The sequence below is a fragment of the Panthera pardus genome, unplaced genomic scaffold (assembly GCF_024362965.1).
Source record: "Panthera pardus isolate Hobbes unplaced genomic scaffold, ASM2436296v1 HiC_scaffold_2, whole genome shotgun sequence".
Lineage (NCBI taxonomy): Eukaryota > Metazoa > Chordata > Mammalia > Carnivora > Felidae > Panthera > Panthera pardus.
In genome coordinates this window covers 616,581-643,035 of record NW_026526765.1, presented here as the reverse complement: position 1 = coordinate 643,035, position 26,455 = coordinate 616,581, and the positions used below count along the sequence as shown (strand labels likewise).

At 64.7% G+C, this 26,455-nt stretch overlaps 1 protein-coding gene across 1 annotated transcript; it reads right to left on the bottom strand.

Moving 5' to 3' along the window:
• Positions 1-1,393: 1,393 nt before the first annotated feature.
• On the bottom strand, positions 1,394-24,579 carry NKD2 (NKD inhibitor of WNT signaling pathway 2). Its single transcript, XM_053906845.1, has 9 exons — positions 24,406-24,579; positions 24,070-24,149; positions 6,887-6,947; positions 5,620-5,747; positions 4,504-4,599; positions 3,853-4,000; positions 3,507-3,591; positions 2,723-2,850; positions 1,394-2,453 (listed from the first exon to the last, which is right to left on the bottom strand). Exons 1-9 carry the CDS (start codon positions 24,509-24,511, stop codon positions 1,951-1,953), a joined length of 1,335 nt encoding a protein of 444 aa, XP_053762820.1. The 5' UTR covers positions 24,512-24,579; the 3' UTR covers positions 1,394-1,950.
• Positions 24,580-26,455: the final 1,876 nt, after the last annotated feature.

Genomic DNA, 26,455 nt, shown 5'->3' with positions numbered 1-26,455 from the left:
GGGCTGTTCTCCTGTTCGTTTGCAGACACTCTAACTAGATCAGGGGACTCTCCAGTTCCTGGCTTGCTGGCCATCGGCTCTGCGTTGTGCGGGGACATCGCCTCAAGAGGCCTCCCCGCCTGGACCCCCTCTCCCCGGTTCTGGGGGCTGTCAGGTCCGCTGGGCTCAGACCCCTCCCGGAGGCACGCAGCAGGGTGCTTGGTGGGGAAGGGTGGGTGAGGCCCCCAGTGCCCACCTGCGTTCCGGACCATCAGAAAGCGCCCAGACCTTCCGCTTTCGCTGGACCTCTGGGCCCACCGTCCCGACGGCCTCCTCCTGACACTTCCCATGGCAGGTCACGCCCACGCCAGAGGGGGCTTGCGGGCTGCCCTCCAGTGTTCACTGGGCTCCTCTGGTGTGTCGGTGACGTGCCTGGCACCGAGGATGAGGCGTGGGCCCTCCGGGAGCCCGTGGAGCAGAAGCGTATGAGGTCCCTGGCAGCAGGTGTGGGTGAGGCGAGCAGGCTGGCACAGACACACAGGTCTCCTCGAGTACAGACAAATGTGTAAGTTTTAGGCAGAAAAGAGGAAACAAAGCAGGGAAATGGTCCCCGGGTGGGGGGGGGCTCCCCCAGGGGCAGGGGTGGCTTGGGGGTCTCCCGGGGGCGGGGGTGGGACGTGGGCCCCAGGGAAGACGCCAGATCCTCGAGATCCCCGCAGACTTTACAACAGCCACGACCCAGGAGGACGTCCTGAAGAGCAGACGGGGGCAGATGTTATCCCGACCTCTCCGAACAGATCCCTGTGTACAGAGAGCCACCGTCTCCACTTGAACCCTGGTCCTCGCAGCCCCAGACGTGGTACCGAGTGTCCCGTTAGCACGAGCCAAGCTGGGGACGTAGGTTTTCGGGTTGCTGACGTGTTTGAACTTGAGAGCAGAAACACGGGGGGGAGACCCCGCAAAGACAGAGTCGCGTGTGCCTGCACGTGCGTCAGTTTTCCCTCCACCCGTGCACGCGGCGGACGCGCCCCGGGCCCGCCGGCTCCGCACACCTGTAGCCTCGCGCTGCCTGGGGCGGCGGTCTGCCCGTATCTACCGGAAGATCTCGATCGCAAACGGGGCCCGACGTGTTGCAAATGCACACGCTTTCGTTGTGCCTGAGGGGGGACCTCACGCGTCGACCACTAACGCTTCATCCTCAACAACGGTGCCACGAAGGCCAGTGAAAGCCACCCACACAGACACGCAAGCTGCCGGGGAGTCGGCGTGCCTCTCCAGAACAAAGGAGCAGTAACTTCCTGCCTCGGTGGGAGCGCTGGGGCGGGGTGAGACTTCCTGCTGGTCCACAGCCCTTCTCCTGACGCCCAGAGGGAATGGGGATCATGCCTTCCCCGGGGGGGTGGGGGGGGGGGGACTTGGCGGAGGCCGGGTCTGCCGCCACGCCGCTTCGGGTCTGCGCCCACCAAGCACGAGGGGCCGGCCTGCCGTCCACGTCTGTGTCCGCGGAGATGCCGGAGGCCCCTCCTGCAGCCCCGCGGCCCTGCCTGGCCTCCCCGCCCCGCCGCCGCGTTTCCTGACGACGCCCCGTCCCGCGCGGCCACCCCCCTGCCGCTGCCCCCTTTGGACTTCCTCGTGAACAGATTACAGGAAGGGCCACGTAACAGGGAGCCCACACCGGACGTGTGGCGTCCGAGCGGAGCCCCTTCAGCACCACAGGGGCCTCGTCTGGAATCACAAACAAGAGTAGATACCGGCTGTGTTTCTCCACCCGCGGAGGGGCGGAGGGTGTCTACGGGTCACGCGAAGTAGCTTCAAAGCTGAGACGCCGGTGGCGTCCCACGCGTTCGTGCGGACACGGCCTCTGTGGGCAGCACGGCGTGGGGAGGCGGGGGGCAAAGGAGGCCCTCCCCACCAGGTCCATCGGCGCCACCTCCGCGGAGCCCACGCCGGGGCCGGTGCGCGCGGTTGGCACTAGGATGGGTGGTGCTCGTGGCGCTGGACCGCGGGCACCGCATAGCCCTCCCCCACCAGCGGGGGTGGCGGGCCCCGCACGCCCTCGTGCTCCAGCACCGCCTCGGGGGGCGAGTGGCCCTCCCTGCCCCTCTGCTGGTAGCGCTTGTGGCCGTAGAGCTGCGGCGGGGGCTGGGGGGGGCGGGGCTGGCCGTCCCGGGGGGCGGGGGCCGGGGCCGCCGGCAGGTGGGAGCCGAAGGCTCTCCCGGGCTTGCCTCCGCCGGGCGCCCCAGGTGGCCTCCCTGAGCCCTTGGGGGACCTCAGAGGCTGCTTGTCCTGCCCCTTCAGGCGGGGCTGCGCGTCCAGGGCCCTGGCGGGGTCTGCAGCTGGCGGGGGGTCGTCGGCCAGCGGCTGAGACCTGTGGTGGTGCGCATCGTGTGCGTCCGCCTCCTGCGAGTGGGCCCTGCTCTGGGGGTGCACGGCCTTGCCCTGATGCTCCTGCTTGGCTGGTGCCGGCGGGGACCCTGCAGACACGGGGCACCCCTGAGACCCACCCCTGACACCCTGCGCAGGCCTGGGACGCAGGACACCCTGCGAGACCTCTGCGGGGCCCGGGACATTTCACACCGGAGCAGGGACACCCCACACACCTGACTGGGACGCCCACGTTTGGATGCGGGACTGTCGTGAGCTTTGTCGCAGGGACCCGGGACCCTTGCGGGGAGGGGGCTCCTGTTCCCGGGGCGTCCACACACAGGACTTCAGACCCCGAGCGCTGGTCTCCGGTACCTACCGGGTCTGAACTTAGACGTGTAGTTCTCGATCCCGGCCAGGTCCAGGTAGTGGTTCCTCCGCTCCCTGTTCTCGTCCACGCGGCACGGGCCCCGTGCACAGCAGGGGTGGGGGTCGGCGCCCGGCCTCCTGCGTGCACCGTGGGGATGAGGGCCCGAGTGCTTGCTGCCTCACGGGCCACAGCAGGCCCCGGGGGGACTGGGGGACGCCTGGGCCGGGTGGTCTCCGGATCCCAGGCAAGGGGCCTCTGTCCGGCACCCACTGCCCCGGAGGGGAACGGGAGAAAGGCCCTCGAGGACGGCCGGGTCCCCAGCCAGCCCCGGGGACCCCAACAAGACCCCAGCAGCACCACTGGGAACCCCATTCGGAACTTCCGGGGGCTCCAGTGTCCTCCCGGCTAGAGCCTGCCGTCGGGATCGGGCCACCGCCGTGGGACCTCCGCACAGCCCGGCCGCCAAGACACCACGTGGGACCGCCGGGCGCCAGAGCAGGTCAGAGGCAGGGTCCAAGGCCAACCCACCACTGCCCTTCAAACCTCACCCAGCACTCAGACGCCGAACGTGCTCAGCTCCAGCAGAGCGCCAGCCGCCAGAGGGGCCCCCAGACGGTGCCCTCACCCTGACGGTGGGCAGTGCCCGGGCTCCTCAGCCAGCATCCCACCCTCCGCACCCAGATGCCTGACTCGGTGGCTCTGTCCGGAGGGGACAGCCTTGAGGCCTGCGGGCGGCAGGGGTGAGTAAGCTGTTCCCACTGAGGACACCCCAGAGGCAGAGCCCCCCCCTCACCTGACATGTGCCGACAGCCTCTTCTCGGCCCCCTGGGGGTCCTCGCTGAGCTCGCCCTCAGTCCTGCAGTGAGTGGGCTCCCGGTCTGCGGGGGGGGGCAACCCTTCACTCGCTTAGTCGTTGACTCGCTCAGTCACCCACTCACTCACTCGTTTACTGAACAGACAGCTTGCCCTTGGCGGGGATGGGGCACTGACGGTACACAGAGGTGACGGGGAACCAGAGGCTCAGGAAGTGAGCAGTCCGCGCCGTGGGGACGGGGTGCGCAGGACAGGCTGCTAGAAGGAGGAGGTGGCTGCCATCTAAAGCAGGGTCTCGGGGGTGTCCGAGCAGGGGAGCCCCTCACCTTGGCCTGGGGGAGGACTCTCCTTTCTCTTGCTGGACGACTCGGGGCTGACGGTCAGTTTCACACGGAGGGTCCTGCTGCTGCCAGAGGAGTGGCTGACGGAGGCGTCGACGGCCTCACAGATGGTGTGCATCAGGCTGGACACGTCCTGAGAACGGCCATCAAGTCACCGGCACAGGCAGATGGGCGGGCGGCCCTCTGCTGCCTCCGGGCCGTCTGCCTGATTCACACGGCCTCCCACGCAGACCCAGGGACGCCCACAGAGCTTGTCTCAGCGGCCTTTTTGTGCCCCCGAATTTAGCCCAGCCCGTGCACCGGGCAGCCTGGGACGGCCCTGCTGTTATTGGGATCGCATCTCTGGGACCCTTTCCATCTGAAACTGACTCTATGTTCAAAAGACTTAGGAATCAGATAAACTGTCAAAATTTTGCTCTTTAAGCCAAACACGTCCTGCACGCACAGGCCAGCAGAGGGGAGCCCCTGGGACTCTCGGCTGCCCCCCAGCCCTGACCCTCCTCACCGGCCGCCTGGGAAAGGTCCGGCCCCCCCCCGCCTCCCTGCAGGGCAGGGCTCTGAGAGGGCAGGCGGGGAGGGGGCAACCTCTGTGTGTCTGCTGTCCCAGCCTTCCCCGGGGGCCGCCTGGCACCTCACCTCCCTGGTGGCTTTGCCATTGTTGTCGAAACCATAGAACGTGAATGTCCACTCCTGACGGTTGTCCTCCTTCACCGAGACGTCGCACTGGAGCACCTGCAGGGCACACGGGACAGAAGGAGGCAGGCAGGGTCGTCCTCACCCCACACGGGGGGGCCTAGGCCCTGGGCCCTGCCTGCCCTCCAACACCAGCCCCTCCCCCACTCCAGGCGGGCAGGCACAAACCGTTAAGTCGGGACCTCCTGGGATGGGGGGGCACCTAAAGGGGGGGAGCACCATCCTGGCCCAGGACCTCCTGACGGGGGTAAGCACTATCTGGGCCCAGGACCTCCTGAGCGGGGAGCACCATCCCGGCCCAGGACCTCCCGAGGGGAGAGCACCATCCTGGCCCAGGACCTCCTGAGGGGGGGAAGCACTATCTGGGCCCAGGACCTCCTGAGGGGGGAGCACCATCCCGGCCCAGGACCTCCTGAGGGGGGAGCAGCATCTTGGCCCAGGACCTCCTGAGGGGGGGAAGCACTATCTGGGCCCAGGACCTCCTGAGCGGGGAGCACTATCCTGGCCCAGGACCTCCCGAGGGGGGAGCACCATCCCGGCCCAGGACCTCCTGAGGGGAGAGCACCATCCTGGCCCAGGACCTCCTGAGGGGGGGAAGCACTATCTGGGCCCAGGACCTGCTGAGGGGGGAGCACCATCCTGGCCCAGGACCTCCTGGCCCAGGACCTCCTGAGGGGAGAGCACCATCCTGGCCCAGGACCTCCTGACGGGGGGAAGCACTATCTGGGCCCAGGACCTCCCGAGGGGGGAGCACCATCCTGGCCCAGGACCTCCTGGCCCAGGACCTCCTGAGGGGAGAGCACCATCCCAGCCCAGGACCTCCTGGGGGGGGGAAGCACTATCTGGGCCCAGGACCTCCTGACGAGGGAGCAGCATCTTGTCCCAGGACCTCCCGAGGGGGGAGCATCATCCTGGCCCAGGACCTCCTGAGGGGGGAGCAGCATCTTGGCCCAGGACTTCCTGAGGGGGGGAAGCACTATCTGGGCCCAGGACCTCCTGAGGGGGGAGCATCATCCCAGCCCAGGACCTTCTGGCAGGCGGGGAGGAGCAAAGGCCTACATCGATGTTCAGGTGCCTCTTGCCCAGCCCTCGTGGGCCCTCGCGGCTTGCTGCTTTCTCTCCATCAAGCACGCCAAAGAGCTGTCCTGCGCTGCCTCGGCCCTCGGCTTTCTCAGGGGTGACTGCCACTGGAGGGAGGAGAAGGCTGGGAAGGGTCCTTTCCGGGTGGGGCAGAGGGGTACGGCAGGTGTGGCCAGGGAGCCCTGGAGTCCTTGCCAGCCTCTGGTCCCCTCCATCAGGGTCCGAGCTGAGAGCCCATCCCCCAAGGAGGCACCAGGGACCTGTGAGGAGGGCGGGGCGGCCCTCACCAGGGTTAACCAGGTGCACCCTCCTGCCTCTGCCCCCCGCACCCCTGGCAGCAGTGACTTTGGAGCCCAGGGGAGGAGGCCCCCTGCAGGGCCAGGACAGGGAGGTCCCTGCCCGAGGGGGGCAGGAGCACCATCCGGGCCCAGCCCAGGATGCCCCCTCTCCCCATCTACTGGGTCCAGTTTCCCCTGGACTCCAGGACCCAGGGGATGCCTGTGTGCTGAGCGTCAGTGGGAAGCACCCAGTCGCCAAACGAGTCAAGCGCTCGTTTCTGGGCTCGTTTATTCTCTGGGAGAGGAGCTCAGGCCTGTCCTGGCTTAGCACCTGCTGGCAGGTGTCCGTGCTGGTGGGAGTGGGGGACGTGCTCAGGGCCTGAGCCCCCGGCTAGGAGGGTCTCGGAGCCCCTCTGAAGGCAGCCTTGCTGGCGAGCCTCCTTATACCCCACATGATGCACATCTGATGATAACCTGTCACGCTCCACGGGCGGACCACCCCACTGTGGCCGGGACTCTGGCCAGTCAACATTTCCCGGCTGACCGTTCCTGGCAGCCTTCTGCTGACACAGGGTGTCAGACCCAGACCTGACCCTGGATTTGCCAAATGGCTTTTATACAAAGCCTGGCCATCCCACCTGCACGCCGGCTCATGGGGATCCAGACGCATAAAAGGTCAGAGGCCCTTGTGACTCCAGCTTTTGCTCAGATCCCTAGATCCAAAACCCAAGTCCCCTAAGCCACGCAAGGAGCCCCGAGAGAAGTGTTATTTCGAAGTATATTTTAAGGCCGAACTGCCTTTCAGACCGGGGACAGTGGCACCTGCGACAGCCCCCTGGGTTTGCCCGGGTTTCAGGGACATGCCAAGGCGGGCTGTTCCGTCGCCAGGGGCTCAGCTCGTTCTGAGCGCAGTTCCTGCTCGTGCCCTGGGTCAGGCTTATCGATGAGGTTCGGGGAAGGAGACTTACCCTCTAGGGGACACTGGTCCTCCCAGAAAGGTCCCTCCTGCAGGTCCCCGCTGAGCAGCTCCTGCGACAGCAACAGGACAGCCAGATGACACAGCTCAGCAGCAGAGACCCAGGCACGAGCCCTGGGCACCCGAACCGGACGCCGGCCTCCCGGGCTGTCGTATGCTCTCGGCTGAGAGATATGACCTCTCCACACCTCACTGAGCTTCAGATTTTAGAAAGCAGCCCCCACCCCCCGGGGTCATCCGGACGCAACTGCACCGTGTCCGGAAGGTGTGGCTGCCTGTGCGCGCAGAGGCTGCTGTAGAATGCGCCCCGCGTGCCCGGGTCGAGTGGCATGGCCTTTGCCTGAGCCCGCAGCATAGCCTTTGCTGTTAGAGGACAGCCCGGCACAGGTGCCGGGCTGCGCTCCCCCTCGGCTGCCAGAGCCCAGGGCGGCGGCGGGGAGGGCGTTTGGGGCAGCCGGACGGCGTGAGAGGACCCCGTAGCCCATCTCAAGGCCAGTTACGGAAAAATGGGGAAAGATCCTTAGCACATCCCAGCGGCTTCGGCAGGAAAGCTACTGAATGGAAGTTCGGGGAGTTGCATAAATAATTCACAGAAGCAAACAACGTGGAGAAGGAAACACCAGACGTGACCGGGGAAGCCTCCTTGAATCAAAAGGGCCCCAAGATGGTGTGGAAACTGGCCACCCCAGGAACCAGCGAACCTCCCAGGGGCCTTTGTGGGGAAGTGGCGATTCTTGTCCCTGCGACTGGTGATTTCAGACAGATTCGTCCCGGTTACACAGACGCCCTTAAATCTGTGCTGCTTTGGCTAAAGAGGGGGGCAGAGAGCTTGGATTGGGACACATCAAACCCACCGCAGCCCCTGGCCAGATGTGCTGCGGGCCCTGCCCAGGGGACCCCAAGGGGCCAAATCCCAGATGGCGGGGTCCCATCAAGAAGAGGGCGTAAACATCTGCCCCTCTGGGAGTCCCAGCAAGGGCTCACCTCCCACAGCAGCGCCCTCCCCAGCCCGCCAGGGTGCCCCCACCCCTGCCACAGCGGCGACAGCCTGTCCACACCCTTCGCTCCCCCCCAGAGGCCATGTCTCTTGCTGACACCGCCCCCAGCTCAGACTCCTAAGCTCCTCGTCCTCCCTAGCAAGTGGCCCCTCACCGGACAGGCCCTGGAGGAGGCCAGGAGAACCCAGCTCCCCAGGGGAGGCCTGCCAGATGCCCCCACCGCTGCCCATGGGTGCAGAGACACTGGGAGTTTGGACGAAAAAAGTAAGCTTCCGGCCTCCCCTGAAAAGCCAGAAGGTCCAGCCACGTGTTTCCAAGGATCCCCAGGACCCTCCGCCCCTGGGGATACCCCCACACCATCCTCTGCCCCTGGGGGACCCCCACGCCATCCTCTGCCCCTGGGGGACCCCCACGTCATCCCCCACCCCTGGGGGAACCTCGCTCAGGCATCCTTCTCCTGTGGGGGACCCCCACGCCACCAGAACTGTGGCCACGCTGGGCCAGCCACCCCATGGTGTTAGGTCTGAGAGGTCACGTGCACGTCCTGGCCGGGACCAGCTCCTGTCAAGGCCATGGGGGTGTGGGGGTTTGGGGTTATGCAAACAATCCCCCCAGGAGGAGTCTACTTTTCAGATTTCAGCGTCTTTCTTGGAAACCCATTTCTCTGACTCCTGGAAATACCCTGAGGAAAACCGCTTTTCTAAGACCTCTTCCTTCTCAACCTGTTAAAGCGTGGGCTCAAAAACTGCTCTCTGTGGAATAATGCTGGGCATTCTGGAAGGATCTCATGGGTCTGCTGTAAACACAAGGCCACGGTGAGAACGTCCTGAGCACAAAGGGGAGGCTCAGCTTCCGCCTCAAAGCCAGGCTGCGACCGGAAACGGGGGGCGGGTCGGCTGGAAGGGACAGCTGTGTGTTTGCTCCCCAAGACAACGCTCTGGGCCTGCCTGAGAGATGGGTTCTCCCCCGGATGCTGGCTGTGTGTTGAGTCCAGAGGAGTGACAGCAAGGACCTGAGCACGTTCTGTTGTGACAAGAATCCAGCATCTCCACGGAGGGCTGGGCTGCTGGGACCCACGGTGAGCGGTGGGCGCGTGCCTCCCTCCACCTCGCCCCTGCCAGCTGCTGCCCTGTGAACTGCCCCTTCTTTTGTGTTAAAAAAATGCAGAACTAGGGGCAGCTGGGTGGCTCAGTCGGTTGGGCGTCCGACTTCAGCTCAGGTCATGATCTCACGGCTCTTGAGTTCAGGCCCCACATCGGGCTCTGTGCCGACAGCTCGGAGCCTGGAGCCCGCTTCGGATTCTGTGTCTCCTTCTCTCTCTGCCCCTCCCCTGCTCACGTTCTGTCTCTGTTTCTCAAAAATAAATAAATGTTAAAAAACTTTTACAAGGCAGAATGGTCCACTCAGTGCACCTCACAGCCACCTCGTGACTCCCAACCTGGAGCCCTGGAGCCTCTAGGGTCCTGGAAACACTGGCCTGTTCCTCAAATGTAAGGTCAAGGCTGCTTCCACTTCTGAGGGGCAGGACTGGGAGACGAGGTGGGAGGGAGGTGGGATGGGGAGTCCAGGCAGGGGTGAGAGGTGGGCGAGGGTGACAGGTGGGTGGGGGTAGGGAGGGAGAGGAAGACAGAGATGGGGGAGGGGAGGGAGGGACCCCGGGCAGGTGTGTTGCTGGCATTTTCCAGAACCAGATGCTCTTGGCATAACAGCCACTGGGGTTCCCCAGACCCTCAGGGGAGGGTGGCCTGAAATGCCGGGTGGCCCCTCACGACCTTCTAGAAGGTGCTGTTCAAGCATCCCCACGAAGTCGGAGACAAGAGGGGTCCCTCCTCGCAGGCCCCACCGGCACGTCCAGGGCTCCCGGCCCCTCCACGGCCACACCACCTGCTCCCCGCCACCGTGGCCCAGCTCACACCAGCTCCACCCCGCGCTGGGGGCTGCCGACCAGCCAGCAGGGTTTCTGACCATCGGGGACGTGGTGACCGGAGAAGCAGGTGGCTCTACAGCAGAGCAGGGAGGGTCTTCGGGTGGCTGGACGGGAAGGAGCCCTCTCAGCCTCCAGCGCGTGGCTCCCGCCGTCGGCACCGCTGACCGGCCACGGGACTCCCAGAGACCAAGGGCCGCAGCGTCAGGAGCCCCCAGGACCACCTCCCCCGGGTTAATCCCGCCGACGGGGGCCACCCTGGGTGCTGGGTGGCCGGGTGGGAGGCCAGGCAAGGAGCTGCCTACCGTGTGGTGGAAGACGGTGGAGTGACAGGGCAGATGGGGGTTTGCGGGCCCAGGAGGGGAGGCCGAGGGGTGCAGGGCAGAGGCCCGGCGAGCGCTGCGGGTGGTGGGGGCCTCACGCTCGGGTTCTCGGGGTTCAGGACACGGGGCGGGATTGACATAGGGTAAGAGGTGGGGAGTCTGGGCTCAGCACGCAGACCCGGGCCTTGTGGGGAAAGGCAGAGAGCGAGGCCAAGTCAAGGGTCAAGAGTGCAGAGCCCTGGGGAGGACGAGGGCCAGGGCGGGAGGCTGCAGGGGTGGCGGGGGACAGGAGCCCCAGCCCGCGGTCCCGTGAGGGCTCGGGCCTCCAAAGCTCTTTGAATGAGAAGAACCCCCACACCTGCCTGCCAGGAATCCGAGGCGGTTGGGGGTCTGGGGGCGCGTCCGCCCACACGCGCCTCGGGACCCGGGGTAGCATTGCCCCCATACTCTGTTTTGACGAGAGGAAGGCAGGAAGGCGGAGACCCGCCATCGGGTGGAGTGTGACCTCGCGGCGACCGGCCAGCGAGTCTGTCTGGATCGCCTCGGGCGGCTTTGAAGTGCGCCTCTCGGTTTCCGCAGCTAAACAGTTTCAGATATGACACGGCGGCTTCACGGGCTTGATGATTCCGACACGCGTGCTGAGGCCCGGGGGCCCCGCTCAGGACTCCGGACCCTGAGACCAAGGCTCCCGGGGAGGCGGGCGGGCTTCCCGCAGGCGGTGCAGACAGCTTCTGGTTCTTTCTTTCACAATGACAAGGCTTCCAGATCTGAGAGCGGCCTTTCCGGATTTTGTCCATCAGTGCTTCTAGGTTAGGGCTGCTTCATCAGACTTTGTAATCACCAAATCTGGAATTGATGTCTAGAAACCCGGTAATTTGGGGACCAAATTACCCGAAATAAATGTGTCTGTCTCTTCACACGTCAGCTCTCTGCTGGAACTTACTCCCCAAATGAGGTCAGACAACGAAAATGGTTCCGCTCTGTCTCATCCCCAACACGGCTTGCCATAAAATTGCTTGTTTTATTAAGAAAAGACACAGAATGCATTACATGCCCCGCTTCCCCTGGTCTCTAGAGGTTAATAGCACCCACTCCCCCCAGAAAACACCCTGAGACTGTCCCCGAGGACCCCTCGCTTGGACCTTGCTGGAGAATGGTTGCCAAGCGTGTGGCAGGAATGGCTGAGAAACCACAGCACGGGGGACAGGAGCGTCAACCCAGGACACGCCGCGGAAGACACAGCCCAGCGGCCGGCCCCAGTGCACGGGGATGTTGGGGGGAGAGGACACATATGTGTGAATATACACGTGTGGGATGGTATCTCCTGTGCACACACACACGCACACACGGGTATGCACATGCACACACATGCACACACACGCTTCTATCCCAGATAATTGAGAAGGGGCCATAAATATGCTAAAATCATCCCCAGGGACGTTAGCATCCGGGAACTGTTTTCAGTCTAACATTAAAGGTTAGAGAACACTTTTCTCAGCTGACCTGCAGACTCGATTTTCTTCTCCCAAACACGCCTGCTACTGTCTCTGTCTTCAGAGTTAATGATTTATAATTTCCCAGAAAAAAGAAAATCAAGGGTGACTGACCTTCCATTTCCTGCTGCTGTCCTCTGAGCTTACTGGCCAGAGGCCAAAAACACAACACAAAGCCCCCCATCCCCCTGGGAAGCGGCTGCACCCCAGGCCAGTCCTGTGTAGACAAGGTTTAATGCACCAGGTTCAAAGTGCAGACCCAGGGGCGCCTGGGTGGCTCAGTCGGTTGAGCGGCCGACTTCCGCTCAGGTCATGATCTCACGGTCCGTGAGTTCGCGCCCCGCGTCAGGCTCTGTGCTGACAGCTCAGAGCCTGGAGCCTGTTTCAGATTCTGTGTCTCCCTCTCTCTCTGACCCTCCCCCGTTCATGCTCTGTCTCTCTCTGTCTCAAAAATAAATAAATGTTAAAAAAATAAATAAATAAAGTGCAGACCCAGAAGCCGGCTCCCCTCTGTCTGAATCTTCCCCGGGAACCCTGACTTCTCCCGTTCTTTCATTTGTATTAAAGCCTTATGTTTCCATTTCACCGGAAGACTAATCCCAAAGCTGGAAAAGAACCCATGGATTTTAGGTCTCTTTTGTTTGTTTGTTTTTTACTTTAGAAGGTGCCGTCTGTTCTGTGAAGTCCGTGTGCTGAGCAGAGAACGGGCTGGGAGTGTTGAAGGGCTCCTATCTGGTTCCGGCACACGACCCTGAGGACTGAGCTACTCTGGGAAAGGTGATACGCACTGTTTCTTCCTCTGGAACCTTCTTGCTCGCGTCACGTGCAAACACAGCCCATGAACGGCAGGGACGGACGGCCCCCCCCCAGCCTCTGGGGAGACCCCTGAGCTCAGAGGGAGCAGCTCGTGCCGGCCATGCCCCTCCTGTGCCCGCACCCCTCCCACCTTCAAGGAGGCCTGCACACGTCTTCGTTAAGCAACGATCTGGAGTCAGAACCGGGAACTGCAAGAGCAAAGGACGAGCCCCGAGTGCAGGACACATGCTTGCCGGGCCGTTGGTCAGGTGACACAGCGCAGTGGTTCCCAGGATGATGACGGGATCCGCACAGTCGCCTGGTCACACTGCCCTCTGGCCCGGGACTCACCCCATCTGGTGTCCCCCCCATACCCCGCTGTCTGACTCCCGCAGCCCGTGAGCAGCGCGGGGCCCGCCTGGGTTGGGTCCCGGCTGCACGGCTCTACGCAGCGCGACCCCGGGCAATCCCCTAACCCTACCGTGCCTTGGTTTCCCCTCTGCGGAAGGGGGAAATGACTGTTGTGACGGGCGGTCCTGACCCTGCCGCTGCAGTGAACGGGTCGCGTCCAGAGTTCGTAGGCGAGGCCTGCAGGTGTCGGCAGGGGCTGCAAGGCCCCCCCGCCCTCCCGCCACGAGACTGAAAGATGTGTTTGCTCTGCCCGCCTTAAAATTTCTCTCCTTGTTGGTTTTCAGCAATTGGATTGTCAGACATCCTGGCACAGTTTTCTTCGTTTGCCTGAAGGCACGGAGCACCTTCGGTCTGTGGTTTAGAGTTTTTATTACGTTTGAAAATCTGGGGCCGTATTTCCTCAGATCCTCGCCGCTCTCCTCCTTCTACGCTCTCTAGGCGCGTCGGACCAGGACGGGGTCCCGCAGCCCCCGGCGCTCTGCGCACACGGCCGTGCAGGCCCCCCTCTGTGCTCCGTCCTGGCCCACGTCTACGGTGCCGCTGGCCGGGCGCTAGCCTCCCGTGCGGAGAGGTCACTGACGCTGCCCGCCACTGCGCGCTGCTCACTGGGACACTGCTCCCGTCTAGAACGTGCGTCCGCACTTCCCACCTCCGGTGACGTTTCCTCTACCTTCGTGAACACGTGAGACGTGTCACCGTTTTCGCGTCTTCTGGGCTGTTTCTCAGCCCTGTTATGGCTCAGCCTGTGCCGATGGATTTTCTTCAGGTCACGGTCGTGAGGTCTCGATCGTTCACAAGACCGAGCAATGTCGATCGCACGCTGCGGGTCGGGCTGGATTCTGTGGGGGCACAGCGCTGTTCTGTCACGCCGTGCCGTCCCCCGACGGCCCAGCCCGGGTGCGCTGCCGAGGGGACCTGACTTCCCACACCTGTCTGGACCCCACAAGCCGCCTACACGCTCCCGGCGGCTCCTCCCAGCTTCTCACCCGTGCAGGTCGGCCCCCACCCGGACCCGCGGGGACCCCCTGCCCCCGCTCTCCGGGCGGCCCCTCCTCTGCCGGTGTCCCCGCTCCCTCCTTCTACGCTGTGACCCGGAAACCAGCGCCTGCTCCCCGTGCCTCCCAGGGGTCACCGCCCTGCGCTGCGTCGTCTGACGGTCGCTGTGTTCCGTGCCCCGTGCAGTCTCCCTGCTGTGTGAGGCAGGACGGCAAACGCAGTCCCTCCATTGTGACATCGGTTTCCGGGCAGCTGGGTCAGCGCCTCCGGCCAGCCCAGTCCCCGGGCCTGCGCGGCCCTCAGCGCGACGTGCGTGTAATCTCGCCCTGGTGCCTCCCCTCAGCCCAGCCACTCGCCGTCTTCGCTCCTCGTCTCTAGGGAGAGAGGGCAGCCCCTGTTCCCAATCAATTTGCCCTCGTTTTAGGAGGCTCTCCCTCATCCCGTGAGGCACGGGGCACATCACTCCCCTGTGCACTCCCCCGTTTCCACATTTATGTGTCGAGAACGTGTTGCACACCGCACAAGGTAAACCACAGAAACGCTAGTGCTAACGGTCTGATTGGCCTTCTTTCGTCTAAGAGGATTCTTGACAATTTCAAAAGCCAAGCCCGCGACACACACACACGTGAGCAGGGCGTATACACCCGTATCGCACTCTCACACTGATCTGGCTGACGACTCCTTGAAACACATGAAAACCGCCGTGACCCACCCCAGCCGCGGAGGGAGGGGACACGGAGTTGGCTGCACCCCAAATGCAGCCTCCCGGGGCTGTGCTGTCCACGTGGCAGCCACGGCCACGGCCACGTGGCCATTTAAATTTCAACGTATTCAAATGGAACCGCATTAGAAACCCATTTCTCTGTTGCACCAGCCACGTTTCAAGCATGAGGGTGACCCCTGTGGGCAGTGTGGGCACAGCCAGTCCAGTGCTACTGGACGGCGCCTAGTCCCATGCCCCCACCTACAGATGGAGAAACTGAGGCCTGGAGACGTGTGCAGGCTCCCCAGGCCACAGGGAGAGCCAGCCGGACCCTGGCCCGCCCGGCCATCCTGCCTCGCCAAGGCCTCAGTGAGCGGCTTCAGGCCAGGACCGAAAGTGGGGCCCACTTTGCACATCCGGAGGCCCTGACGTCTGACCTGCTGCATCGTGGCTAGGAGTCGACTGCCGTGACCCTCACCTCGGCGCCCTCGGCAGAGCGGCTGTCTAGGCCCGGGCCCCACCCTGCTCCCAAATTCAGCCTCCAGGCAAGGGCTGTCAAGGGCCCTGTGCCCCCACGCTGGATGCCCCGGAGGCAGGCAGAGGGAGGACAGCCGGTGCCCAGCCCCGCTCCTCCTGTGCTGTGGTTCAAGTCCCGGGTCTGAACCTGGTGTCTGGATGTTTTGGGTCACACTGTGGAGGGCGCTCTGCAGAATGAGAAGGCAGGTGCCAGCAGGTGCCAGACAGAGAGGGGTCCCGGGCCCCATGACGAAGGCCGCTGCACGGGCAGCAGAGGGCAGAAAGGGTGTGTGCAAGGTGGCCCCTGCCCTGCAGGACATCTTGGGACAGCCCCTCAGGGGACCGGGTCTGGGCCTCCACTCGGGCACTCGGTCGGAGAAAAGCTGCAACCTCCACAGCCAGCCTATGAAGGTGCCTGGAGAGAACGCTCGTGTCTCTGGCAGCGTGCACCGAGCCACGTCTACCCCTTCCACCCCATGCCCGCGGGACCATGGGGTTCAGGCTCCACCCACACCCCAGCCCCCGCCGCACGGCGCACACGCGGGGGGTGGGAGCCCACACCCCGAACGGTGCACACGCAGGAGGGGGGAGAGCCTACGTGCCAGCGGAGTGTGCTGTGGGCCTGAGCGTGAGAGAGCCCGCAGCAGAGGGTCCTGGCCGTCCCCCGCCAAGGAAAGAGGCTCCCGAGTGCAGATAAGCAAACAGGTTTGCCAAAGAGCCAATAACACCGATGCACGGTTACCGAGGTGTTTCGAAGCCTGACAGGTGACACGCATGCCTCCTCTGGGGGCACAGCAGACAGCCGGCCTGTGCGCCTCGTCACTGCCGAGGTCCCCACGTGACGGCAAGCCGAACTATGCTCCCAGTTCTCTGCCCCCCCTCGGCGTGACCAGCTCTCTGACCGCCCCCCTGGCCCCGTGACACAACAGACCTGTCACTCGTCTTGGTGGCCATCTCACGCTGCCACAACAGGTCCTCGTGGGGTTCCACGGGAAGGACATGTCGACGCTCATGTGGAAGACAGACACGCTCAGGCGTGACCTGGGGCGTGACCTGGGGCGTGACCTGGGCCGGTCCAGGACCTGCCTGGTGGCCGTCTCCTTACAAGGAGCAAGAAGGGGGCAGTTAGCCACCAAGAGCCCTGGACAGACATATGGACGGACGGACCGCTGGCTCGTGTCCCCCTGCAGAGCGGCTTTTGCCTGGGCCTCTCGTGGGGCTGGCTTCCAGCGCTCTTCCCCATTTCCTGGGAATCCCTCCAAGCAACGATCGCTGCATTGAGATCTTTCTGGAAACCCTGTTCTATGCCCAGAAAACAACTCCAGGACCCGGGCAAGTGAAGGCCAGTCTTGAAGCACCCCCCACCCCCACCCCAGAGCACACAGATCACTCTATGCCTGTGTGCTTCCACTGGATGAGGTCTGCAGACCGGGAGGGGCCCGGGAGCTTCCGTGGCTCAGCCTGCCCAGAGGGGCCTGTGGCCAAGCACAGAGAAGGAGCAGGTCTGCAGAGGCCCAGGATGAGACAGCAGGTGCCCGTCCTCCCAGGAGGGGCCCCAGGGCCTGGTGAGCGCAGGGCAGGCCGGAGTGCAGAGGGAACCTGGGGGGACACAGGGATACAGGGCCCACAGAACCTCAGAAGCCCAGCTGGGCCGAGGGGCACTCAGATGTCCGCGGGCAGGGCTGAGCCAGAAGCCACACTGGGGCGGTGGGAGGCCAGGCAGGGGGGTCCACGACCACAAAAGACCCGGCTACACTCAGACTCCTGGGGGCGTGGGGAGGCTCCTGTGCAGGGGTGCGGGCACCTGGCTGAGCAGGCAGCAAAGGGGCAGAGGCTGAGTGGGAAGCCGGGGCCTGCAGGGGTATGCGTGGCAAGGACACAAGGGTCTCAGCCTGGTGGAGACCAAGGCTGGTGGAACTGTTGAGTGACAGGGAGACAAGGGCCCAGGGTGGCCAGCCAGTCGTCCTGCGTAGATGAGGGCGTGGGCACAGGGCTGGGGAGACACCTCAGGAGTTTAGGCCCAGCACAGCCCTGGGGGACAAGGCCGGCAGGCAGCTGGACAGATGCTCCTGGGCCGGGCAAGGTTGATGGACACTCCTGACATGTAGCTACCAGGGGGCAGGAAGAGACCCCGAGGAGCAAGAGTGGACGGGCCCCGGGACGGGGTGCCGGTCACCCAGGCCAGGAGCCCAGAGGATGGGGCTGTGGGCACCGTCCTGCTCCCGACACTGAGCGTGAAACCCTGACCTCACCAGCAGGAGGCGAAGAACGTGCCAGAGTCCCACAGCCAACGGGCAGCGAACCATCGGGTCTGGAGAGAGGTCAGCACCGCCTGAAACCTTCCCACGACAGCCTGGGCTGTCCACACAGTGGGCAGGGAGCTGGCGCAGGTGGGACTGCCTTCAGAGGGAGGCTTCAGGCTGGGGCTGGGGGCTGGGGGCTGAGGGCTGGGGGCTGGGGGCTGGGGGCTGAGGGCTGGGGGCTGGGGGCTGGGGACTGGGGGCTGGGGGCTGGGGGCTGGAGGCTGGGGGCTGGGGACTGGGGGCTGGGGGCTGAGGGCTGCGGGCTGGGGGCTGGGGGCTGAGGGCTGGGGGCTGAGGGCTGGGGGCTGGGGGCTGGGGGCTGGGGACTGGGGGCTGGGGGCTGGGGACTGGGGGCTGGGGGCTGAGGGCTGCAGGCCAGAGTGTGTGGAGAGGAGGGTGAGCTTTGGGGAGCACAGTGGAAGGCGCTGGAAGGAGGGCTGGCTGTCCAGGCCCCAGATGACAGAGAAGGAAGGACTGAGGGGCTGCTTGCAGGGGACCCTCTGGAGGGTCAGGCTGAGGAAGAGAGAAGGTAAGGAGAGCCACACTGGGCCTCCCCTGCCCCTGAGCTCCTGCAAGAGGCCAAGTCCCAGAAGGACACAGGCTTGGGACCCGAGACCCACGGTTACAGGCAGGCCCAGGTCTGGGGAGGGTCCTGCCATCACGGCGGGGGCTCGGGGACGAAGTCTGGTGGCCTCACCTTCCCGACGGCAGGGAGGGCTACTGAGTCCTGGCCGTGCTCGGAATCCGAGTCCTCCGAGAAGCTTTAGCGGCCGCGCTAACATAATGTCCAAGGTCAGTTTTGGTGTTAAAGCTGGTATGTGGCTTCCCTTCTCTGATTCAGGCCGAGATATACTCTCCTCGGAGGACATCGCAGAATGAAAGGAAAACAGATCCTTCCAGTTCCGGCTGCTATGGGCTGCCCAGCGCCGCGGGCAAACTCCAGCTAGCAGAGCAGGCGGGACAGAAGGGACCCAGTGTGACTGGAGCGGAGACAAAGGCTGCCGGCGGGGCCCCGAGGCTGCAGGGGTAGCACAGGACACAGGTGGGGTCCCTGTGAGGACCTGCGTCCTGTCTTAGCCGGGCTTCTCAGCAGAGGGGCAGCCCCCGCGAGGGTCCTGACACAAGCCAGCTCTCCGTTCCGACAGGTCACCGTCACACACGGTGGAGCGTCCAGAACGATGGCTCTGGCCTCGCGTGGAAATTGGACGGTGCGGCTCTCCCGTTGAAGGCGAGTGACCCCATGCTCCGGGTACCTGCACCTGGGGTCAAGTTGTACAAAGGAGGCAGCACTGAGCCTCTGAAGGCCCATGGTCTCCCTGGGGAGCACCAGCCCAGCCCCTGGGAGGGCCTGAAGGTTCCAGGCAGGGGTCTCAAAAGCCTCCAAAAAGGTGACGTGTGAGTAGACACCTGAAGGCGGGGAGGCGGGGAGCCGAGCTGTGGGGATGGGCTTCCAGGCAGAGGGCAGCACGTGCAAAGGCCCTAGGGCAGGACCAGGGAGGAGGCAGGGGCAGAGCGGGTGCCCCTGGGCAAGGTCAGAGGTGAGACGCAGGGAGGGGTGTCAGCCTCTCAGATCTTCCTCCCTGAGGAGGTGCTGGCATCAGCCCTGTGTCCCCAAAGCCCCTTCAGCTCCGAGGTGGAGGGCGGGTCGCAGATGTGTGTGGGCGGCGGGGCGTGGGGAGCAGGTCACAGCAGAGGCGGGGAGAAATGGCTGATGCTAACCCTCAACATCAAGAGCCTGAGCTGGCGGGTTTCCCGAGGAACGGGGTGAAGGTGGGACAGGCGGGGGGACGGGGCCTGCTCGCTGGCATGGAGAGAAGGAGGAGCCTGCATCCTGCGGGTGGTCTGGCTGGAGAGTGTCCTTGCCACCTGGGGACGCTGGTGCCTGTGGATGCATAGCGCCCTCAGGGTCTGCCCGGCCCAGGGGCTTGCTGGCCTGCGGGGGGTTCCTGAGGTCTCCCTCCTCCAGCTACAGCTCCACACCCCTGACTTGGCCCCAAGTCAACGCCAGCTGCTCCGGGTGCAAAGCGACTATGTCACGATCCCTTTAACAGACCCCCCGGGAGGGCCCACCTGCCAGCCGCCCTCCCTTCCAGGCTGGCGGCGGAAGAACCTAAAGCTGACCCAGATGGGGCCAACCAGGGGTCTGGGGAGCGCGACTGCTGTGCCTCAGCAGCCGAGAGCTTGTCTTGACACCAGAGGCCTGTCTGCGTGCGCCCAGCACTGCTCAGTGTTCCTGCTCAGAGAACGCAAGTCTAGAGGTTCGTTCTGGGATCAGCAAATCCTGAAACAGCTATTCAGCTGTGGCTCAGTGTGGACGCTCTCGGGTCGGCCTCAGAACAAGGGCCTCTGCTGACGCGTTAGTGTGAAGGCCGCACCAGCCTCGACGGGAAGCTTTGCTACCCACGGCTGCTGCTAGTCCCTTTTAGGCCAATGAGGAAAGCAGCGCGTTCCAACCTGGCACGTCGTGGAGCTGTACCGGGCGGAACGGTGCCTCCCGGAACCCGCGTCTCCCTGGAACCTCGGATCGAGACCTTATTGGAGAACACGGTCTTTGCACATGTCGTCTGTTAAGATGGGGTCGTGCTGGATCCGGGCAGACTCTAACCAGTGGCTGGTGTCCTTGTAGGAAGAGGAGGGGACACACAGAGACACGGGAAGAGGCCACGTGTGGACCTGGGAAGGGATGGGGCTGTTGCGGCCACAAGCCCAGGGACACCGGCTGCCCCCGGAGCTGGAGGAGACCAGGAAGGACCGTCCCGCAGAGCCACCAGGGAGGCACAGCGCGGCTGACAGCCTGGTTTCGGACTCCCCCCCTCCCACCCCGAACCAGCACAGAATAAATGTCCGCGGTTTTAGGCAGTTTGATACAGCAGCCAATACGGGTAGCCCGAGGCTGCTTTTTTATATGATTATTTTAAAATACTTAATTCTAGGGTGCCTGGGCGGCTCAGACAGTTGAGCTTCTGACTCTTGGTTTCGACTCAGGCCATGACCCCACAGCTAGTGGGATCGAGCCCCAAGTGGGCTCTGTGCTGACAGCGCGGACCCTGATTGGGATTCTCTCTCTCTGCCCCTCCCTGCTCACTCGCTCGCTCCTTCTCAAAAATAAATAAGCAGACTTCAAAAAATAAAATAAATAAAAGAAAATACTTCATTCTAAGGCATTCCCAGCACGTGCTTACATTGATCAGCTATCAATCGACTCCGGAAAGATGTGGAACCCGGCGCCCGGTGCCCACATAAGACCGGGGGTCCAGCTTCCTTCAGGAAGAACCACCCACACCCTCCTGCTGGGGTCAGGGGCTGATCTGCTCCAAACTTCACCTGGGGACCCAGGGACCCCACAGCAGTGGGCTGGCCCCTCCTGGGTTAAGCACACACATGTGGGCGTCCCCAAGGACCAAGAGGATGCCGCACCCCGAGACGGTCAGGGCCCGCTGGGCCTCCCCACAGGCCAGCGGGCCTCCAGCAGGCCTGAGAGAAAAGGAACAGGAGAGGGAGTGGGGGAGAAGGGGGCGCAGGAGGGGCCGAGGGGGGTTTCCCTGAGAAGAGCGGGGGCAGCCGGGCCCCTCAGATGCTCACATGGGAGCCCACGAGTGCAGGGGAAGGAAATCGGTGCTCAGACGTGGGTGTGTTCACCTCACATTCCTCTCTGGGCCCCAGACCCTGTCCCCGGCTGGCACCGGCTGGCCCATCCGGCGGCCCCATGGCTCCACAGGGCAGCATGGACACTCGGGGTTGACACTCGGGGCTTCGCTCAGCAGCGAGACGGGCGTGTGGCCTGCGGGCCGCTGTGGGTCCTGCCTTCACTTCGTGCGGAGACCCCGGCACGGCGCTCCCAGTGTGGGGACCACCCTGGTGCTTCTCTGAAGCTCCCCGAGGGCGCCTGTGGATGAGGAGGCTCCACGCTCCCTCAAGCCGCCGCCCATGAGGACGCGAGCCGTCACAAGCCCGCCTATCCCCGGGGCGGGCGGCCACACCTGCCATGTCTCCCGCAGCTTGCTGGGAGCTTCTCGGGAGACCAGCAGCCCCGGGAAGTGCCTCTGCGACCACGGTCCGGCACGGGGGACAGGCTCTGCCGGCCAGACCCCGGCCCACCGCGGCCAACACGGAGGGGTCCTCTGCCCTGGCCCCCGGCCTCGCCTGGTCCTCACCTGCCGCCCCGAGGCTGTCCCCACCTGGAACCACCTGGAACCACCACCCTGCCGCCCGAAGGCTGTGCCCCCGCTTTAGAAACAGCACCGTCAAGTGCTTCTGGTGCTGCTGCCCTCGTTCCTCATAACGCCCTGCATGTACGACCCGCGGGACCCCCTTCCGGGGTCCTCTGGGCGGCACTTGCCAGCACCCCAACGTCACGCGGCACAGCCTGGCCCCGCGGGGGGCACTTGGCAGAGGAGACAGGTCCTGCCAATGTCAAACCGTAGCGTCTCCCAGAAGCAACAAGGAAGACCGTTCCCGACCTGGACACAGGCGGTTCAGCTGCCTAGAAAATGCTAATATTTACAAGAGTGTTTTAGACATGTGCTAAGTAGGCACCTGGGGCCAGCATGGTGCACGGACGTTAAATGGGGGAAAACCGACCTCATGTCCTTTATTTTGGGGGAAGAGGGGGACAGGTGACAGGAGGCGGGCACACACTTAATTTCCACCAGGTGGTTCGCCACAGTTCTGGTGACCACACAGGGCAGCTCGGTCGGCACGGAACCGCTGACCAACTGCAGAAAAGGCGCGTGTCCCCCCGGAGCGCGCTGAACACTCCAGCTGGCCTTCCCCGGGCACCCCTGGGGGGCAGGGCTGGACGGCGCAGAGCAGAAGGGAGCAGGACGCCAAGCCGTAAACAGGAGGAACGGAGGACCCGACCCCCAAATGTCTCTGACGAGCAGTTTCCAGGGTCCGAGCCCGTGCTGGGCAAGAGCCGCCCAGGCTGCGTTCAGGGACGCGGTGGCCGCAAGGACACCAGTGCTGGAGTGAGGTACACCTGGGCCAGCGGGTCAACCTGAGGCTGGTGCCAAAGGCTCACATCCCCGCGGCCAAACGAGGGAGACACAGTAGAAGCCACGCTGTTGTTTCAAAGCTAAAACGTCCTTCGGGTCATTCTGCTCTTCCCGTATCCTGGTGTCGAGACACCTGCTTGTGCCAATCAGCTTGGGCGACTCGAACAGCACACGCTGGGGGCTTGTAAAGACACTCAGTCCTCACACTTTGGACACCGGAACCCCAAGGTCGAGGTGGCGGCAGGTTCCGTGTCTGGTGGGGCCTCTCTCTGATCCTTAGATGGTGTTTCCTCGGGTGTCCTCCCACAGCAGATGGGACAGGGACCTACCTCTGTGGGGCCACTTCTAAGGGACTAACGCTGTCACAGGCACTCTGTCCACGTGACCTGACAAAGCCCCACCACCTGACGCCATCACCCCAGGGCCAAGCTTCAACAAACAGACTTCGGAGGAACGCAAACATTCAGATCACAGCGGAGCCTAGAGGGCCCTTCCGGGACCCGTGGGCCTGGCAGGCCCTTCCGGAACCCGTTGTCCTGGAGGGCCACCCCGGGACCCGTGGGCCTGGAGGGCCATTCCAGTCCCAGTCCCGTGTTTCGTCGGCAACAGCGTGTTCTCTGCAAGCCCCGTGGCCCAGCAGAAGCAGGCCGCGTGGTGCTGGGACTGCCCCGTGTGTCACTGCCACGTTCCCAACGAGTGAGTGCGTTCGCCCAGAGACCTCCTGAGCGCACAGAGCCAGGCCCTGCGCCCACGCCCCCAGGCCTGACCTCGATGTGAAGTTACGGGCAGGTGACGTTTGACTGACCACATGCGGGACGGCCGAGCCTTGACGAGGCCCCAGCCCCTTACTGGCACCTCTCTGACGAGGGAAAAAGGCAGAAACCAGCAGTGCTGTCTGGTCCCCTGCACGGAGGGGCACACGTCCATCCAGCGTTATTACGAGGTACCAGAAAATGCCCTCAGGTGCATTCCCTACTTCACGGCACTCCCAGAGAGCACGAACGTGACTCCAGGGTGTCTCCTTTTCAGGACACATCTGAGCCCTTTCTCAGGACCCCCGCTGCACAAGTGTCTAAACAGACGTGGAATTTTTATTTAGCAACAGCCAGAAGAACGTCCTTCAAATAAGGGAGCTGATGCGCTCTGCCTGCCGTGGACTTTGGGGGTGTGGGGGCAGGCAGGACAGGGGCAGGGGCCTCGGCCACCTGGGGTGGCCCTCTACAGGGACCCAGTTCACGCCGATGCTGGGACCACCTTCTCCTGCAAACTCCAAACTGTGGGTCTACTTTACTCAAGGTCCCCCCAGTACCCCAGGCAGGGACAGTTGTCTGCTTCTAGACCCAACGCCTTTCAAACCCACTCTGCCCGACGGCTGGGTCTTGAGCCCACAGTCGGGGCCCCTGGCTGTCGCATCTGGAGCCTGGCTTTCCCATGAGCCTCCCTGCAGGCCAGTGGCCACCCGCCCCACAGACGGGAGGGGCGGTGGTCTCAAACCCCAGTGCGAGCCATTGACCCTAAAGCACCTTGATGCCCGGCCCCCGCCCCCGACGCCTCCAGCTGGGATCCTGAGGCCCTGCTGCCACAAGACCCCAGCCCGGGACTCAGAGGCTGGGCAGGGACGGGCTCTGGGCCCAGCTGGGGTCACCCCGGCGGCGGGCCACCTCGCAGGTCCGGACCAGGGGTCACAACTCTGGCGCCCGCTCCCCGGCCCGCGCCTACCTGCTTGCCGCCGACGCGCCGCTCTGCCTCCTCAGCCCCTTTGTGGCCACTCGCGTACGCGGACACCGCGAAGCCGTCCCCTGCGACCGCGCGGGAAACGAGGCACCGAGGAGGAAGGAGACGCGCGTCAGCCCCTGAGCCCCGAGCCCCGAGCCGGGTCCCCGCCCGGCGCGCCCACCCCCATCCCCGCGCGCCCCGGGGCTCGGGGCTCAGGGGCTGGGGTCGGGGTGGCGGGTGGGTGGGACCTGCGCGCTCCCGGAGCCCCCGCGGCGGCGTCCCCGCACCCCGCGGGCTCTGGGCTCGGGGTCCCGGCCGGCGGCAGCCGCGCGCGCTCACCTTCGGGGCTCTCTCTCTGGGGCGCTGCGGCACGGCTGGGGCGCGGGGGGCCGCGGGGGGCCGGTGAGTGGCCTCGCTCGCCGCGCTTGGACTGACACTTCCCCATGCCGCCCGGGGCCCCGCGCTCAGGGGCGGGGCGGGCGTCCGCGGGGGGGGGGGGGCGCGTGCACCGGGCACCGGGCACCGGGGCGGGGTGGGGGGGGGGGAACGCGGACGGGGAGGCGCCGGCGGCGGCCCGGCTCCCTCTGAGAGCGCGCGCCCGCCCGCGCCCGGGCTTTACGCGCGGCCCCCGCAGCGCCCCCCGCGGCCGCCGCCCGCAGCGCGTCGCGGCCCGCCCGCCGCCTCCGCCAGGGAGCCCTCGAAGGGGCGCGTGCCGCGTGGGGACGTGGCGGGACGGCGCCCGCTAGCGCGAGGCCCTGGGACCAGCAGCCACGAGGGTGGGCAGGGCCCTCCGTGGACCGGCGGTCCTGTGCGGACTCTACGGAGGGCAGCTCCAGACGCCTCACCAGGCCATCCCCGGTCGGGACGCCTGTTCTAGGGAAGCCAGGAGGACCCCGTTCGCAGGGGAGGACCCTGGAGCACCGCCCAGGGGCACCGTAGCTGGCGGGGGCGGGCTTTGGCAGGGGGTGGGGCAGGAGGCTCTGGGGCGGGACCTTGGAGAGAGGTCTGAGGAGGGCAGGATGACTCAGTCCGGGCCTGGCTCCTGTGAACCCGCGGGCTTCCTCCCCAAAGCTCCGGCCCCAGACCCCGCCTCACGTTAATCAAGGACAAGGAAAGGGGCGCCTGGGTGGCTCAGTCAGTTAAGTGTCCGAGTTGGGCTCAGGTCACGATCTCACAGTTTGTGGGTTCGGGCCCTGCATCAGGCTCCGCGCTGACAAACAGCTCAGAGCCTGGAGTCTGCTGCGGATTCTGTGTCTCCCTCTCTCTCTGCCCCTCCCCCACTCATGTTCTGTCTCTATCAAAAAATGAATAAACGTTAGAAAAGTTTTTCAAAATAAAGGACAAGGAAGGAGCTGCCTTGGAGGGACACACCCTCACCCTTCTCCTTTGGCCTTGGCTGCAGCAGAGCCTTCCCTGGACTTCTGGGCAATGGTGGAGGGTGTCAGCTGGCCCCGGATAGCCGCAGGCACCCTGCACCCCAGGTCAGCTGCACTCGCTCCCTCCACGTGAGGCACAGGGCCACCTGCACACCCTTCCTCCACTCCGCCTCCTTCCCGGAATCATTCAGCTGCGGTGCTGGCCCCTCCCCCAGTGCCCAGCCCCTCAGCACCCCCTCTGTTCCCTCCCTGCAGCCCTCACCCTGGGAGGACTCCTCCTCCCCTCACCCTCTTCACTTGCCTCCAGAAAAACCATCCTCTCTCACCCCTGCCCTGGACCCCAGCTCGCTACTCCCACACGACTTTCCCCCTCGTTTTGCCTCAACCTTCCTTGCCCACTGAGCACTGGTTTCAGCTCAGCAGGTGCCTGTAACCCCATGGTCATTCCCACATTTCTGATCTCCGTGGATGTCCTCACCATGGCCCCGTTTGAGCTCTGAGTGTCGGAGATGGGCTGCCGTGCCCAAGGTCACTCACCTGCCCGGGCCTGGCCCACGTCCTCAAGGGGGCTAGGCTTCCCCAGCTCACCACTGTAGCTCCCGCCGCTGCCTGGGTCCTACCTACCCCTCACCCCTGGGATGACTCTCACTGATGGGCTGACATCCGGCCGAGCCCGAGTGGATGCGTTACACGCATTGGTGTCCCCTTCTCAGCCATCAGGGCAGGTGCTGTGCCCCCTTTTACAGCAGCCCTCAGTGCACAGAACTGTGGATTGTGCCACAGTCCTGCTCCTGACCCTGGCAGACCTCTGCACCCGCCGTCGACCAGGCCCCGGGCAGCACACGGGGCGTGAACACGGGCCACGGGCAGTGCGCGGCCTTGGCGGCCAGCCGTTCCCGCCATCCGTGCAGAGCAGGCCACTGTGTGTAAGCAGTGCAGGGCAGGGGCCTCGCCTCCGCCTGCGGATCAGGGCCTTCCACGTGGTGCCCAGCCCCAGTTCCAGGCCCCTCTAC

Coding starts and splice junctions, on each gene's coding strand:
- NKD2 (XM_053906845.1), bottom strand. CDS start 24,511: ATGGGGAAGTGTCAGTCCAAGCGCGGCGAGCGAGGCCACTCACCGGCC. Junction 4,001..4,503: donor ATGGCAAAGCCACCAGGGAG/GTGAGGTGCCAG, acceptor GGCCGTTCTCAG/GACGTGTCCAGCCTGATGCA. Junction 2,851..3,506: donor AGGCTGTCGGCACATGTCAG/GTGAGGGGGGGG, acceptor CGGTGCACGCAG/GAGGCCGGGCGCCGACCCCC.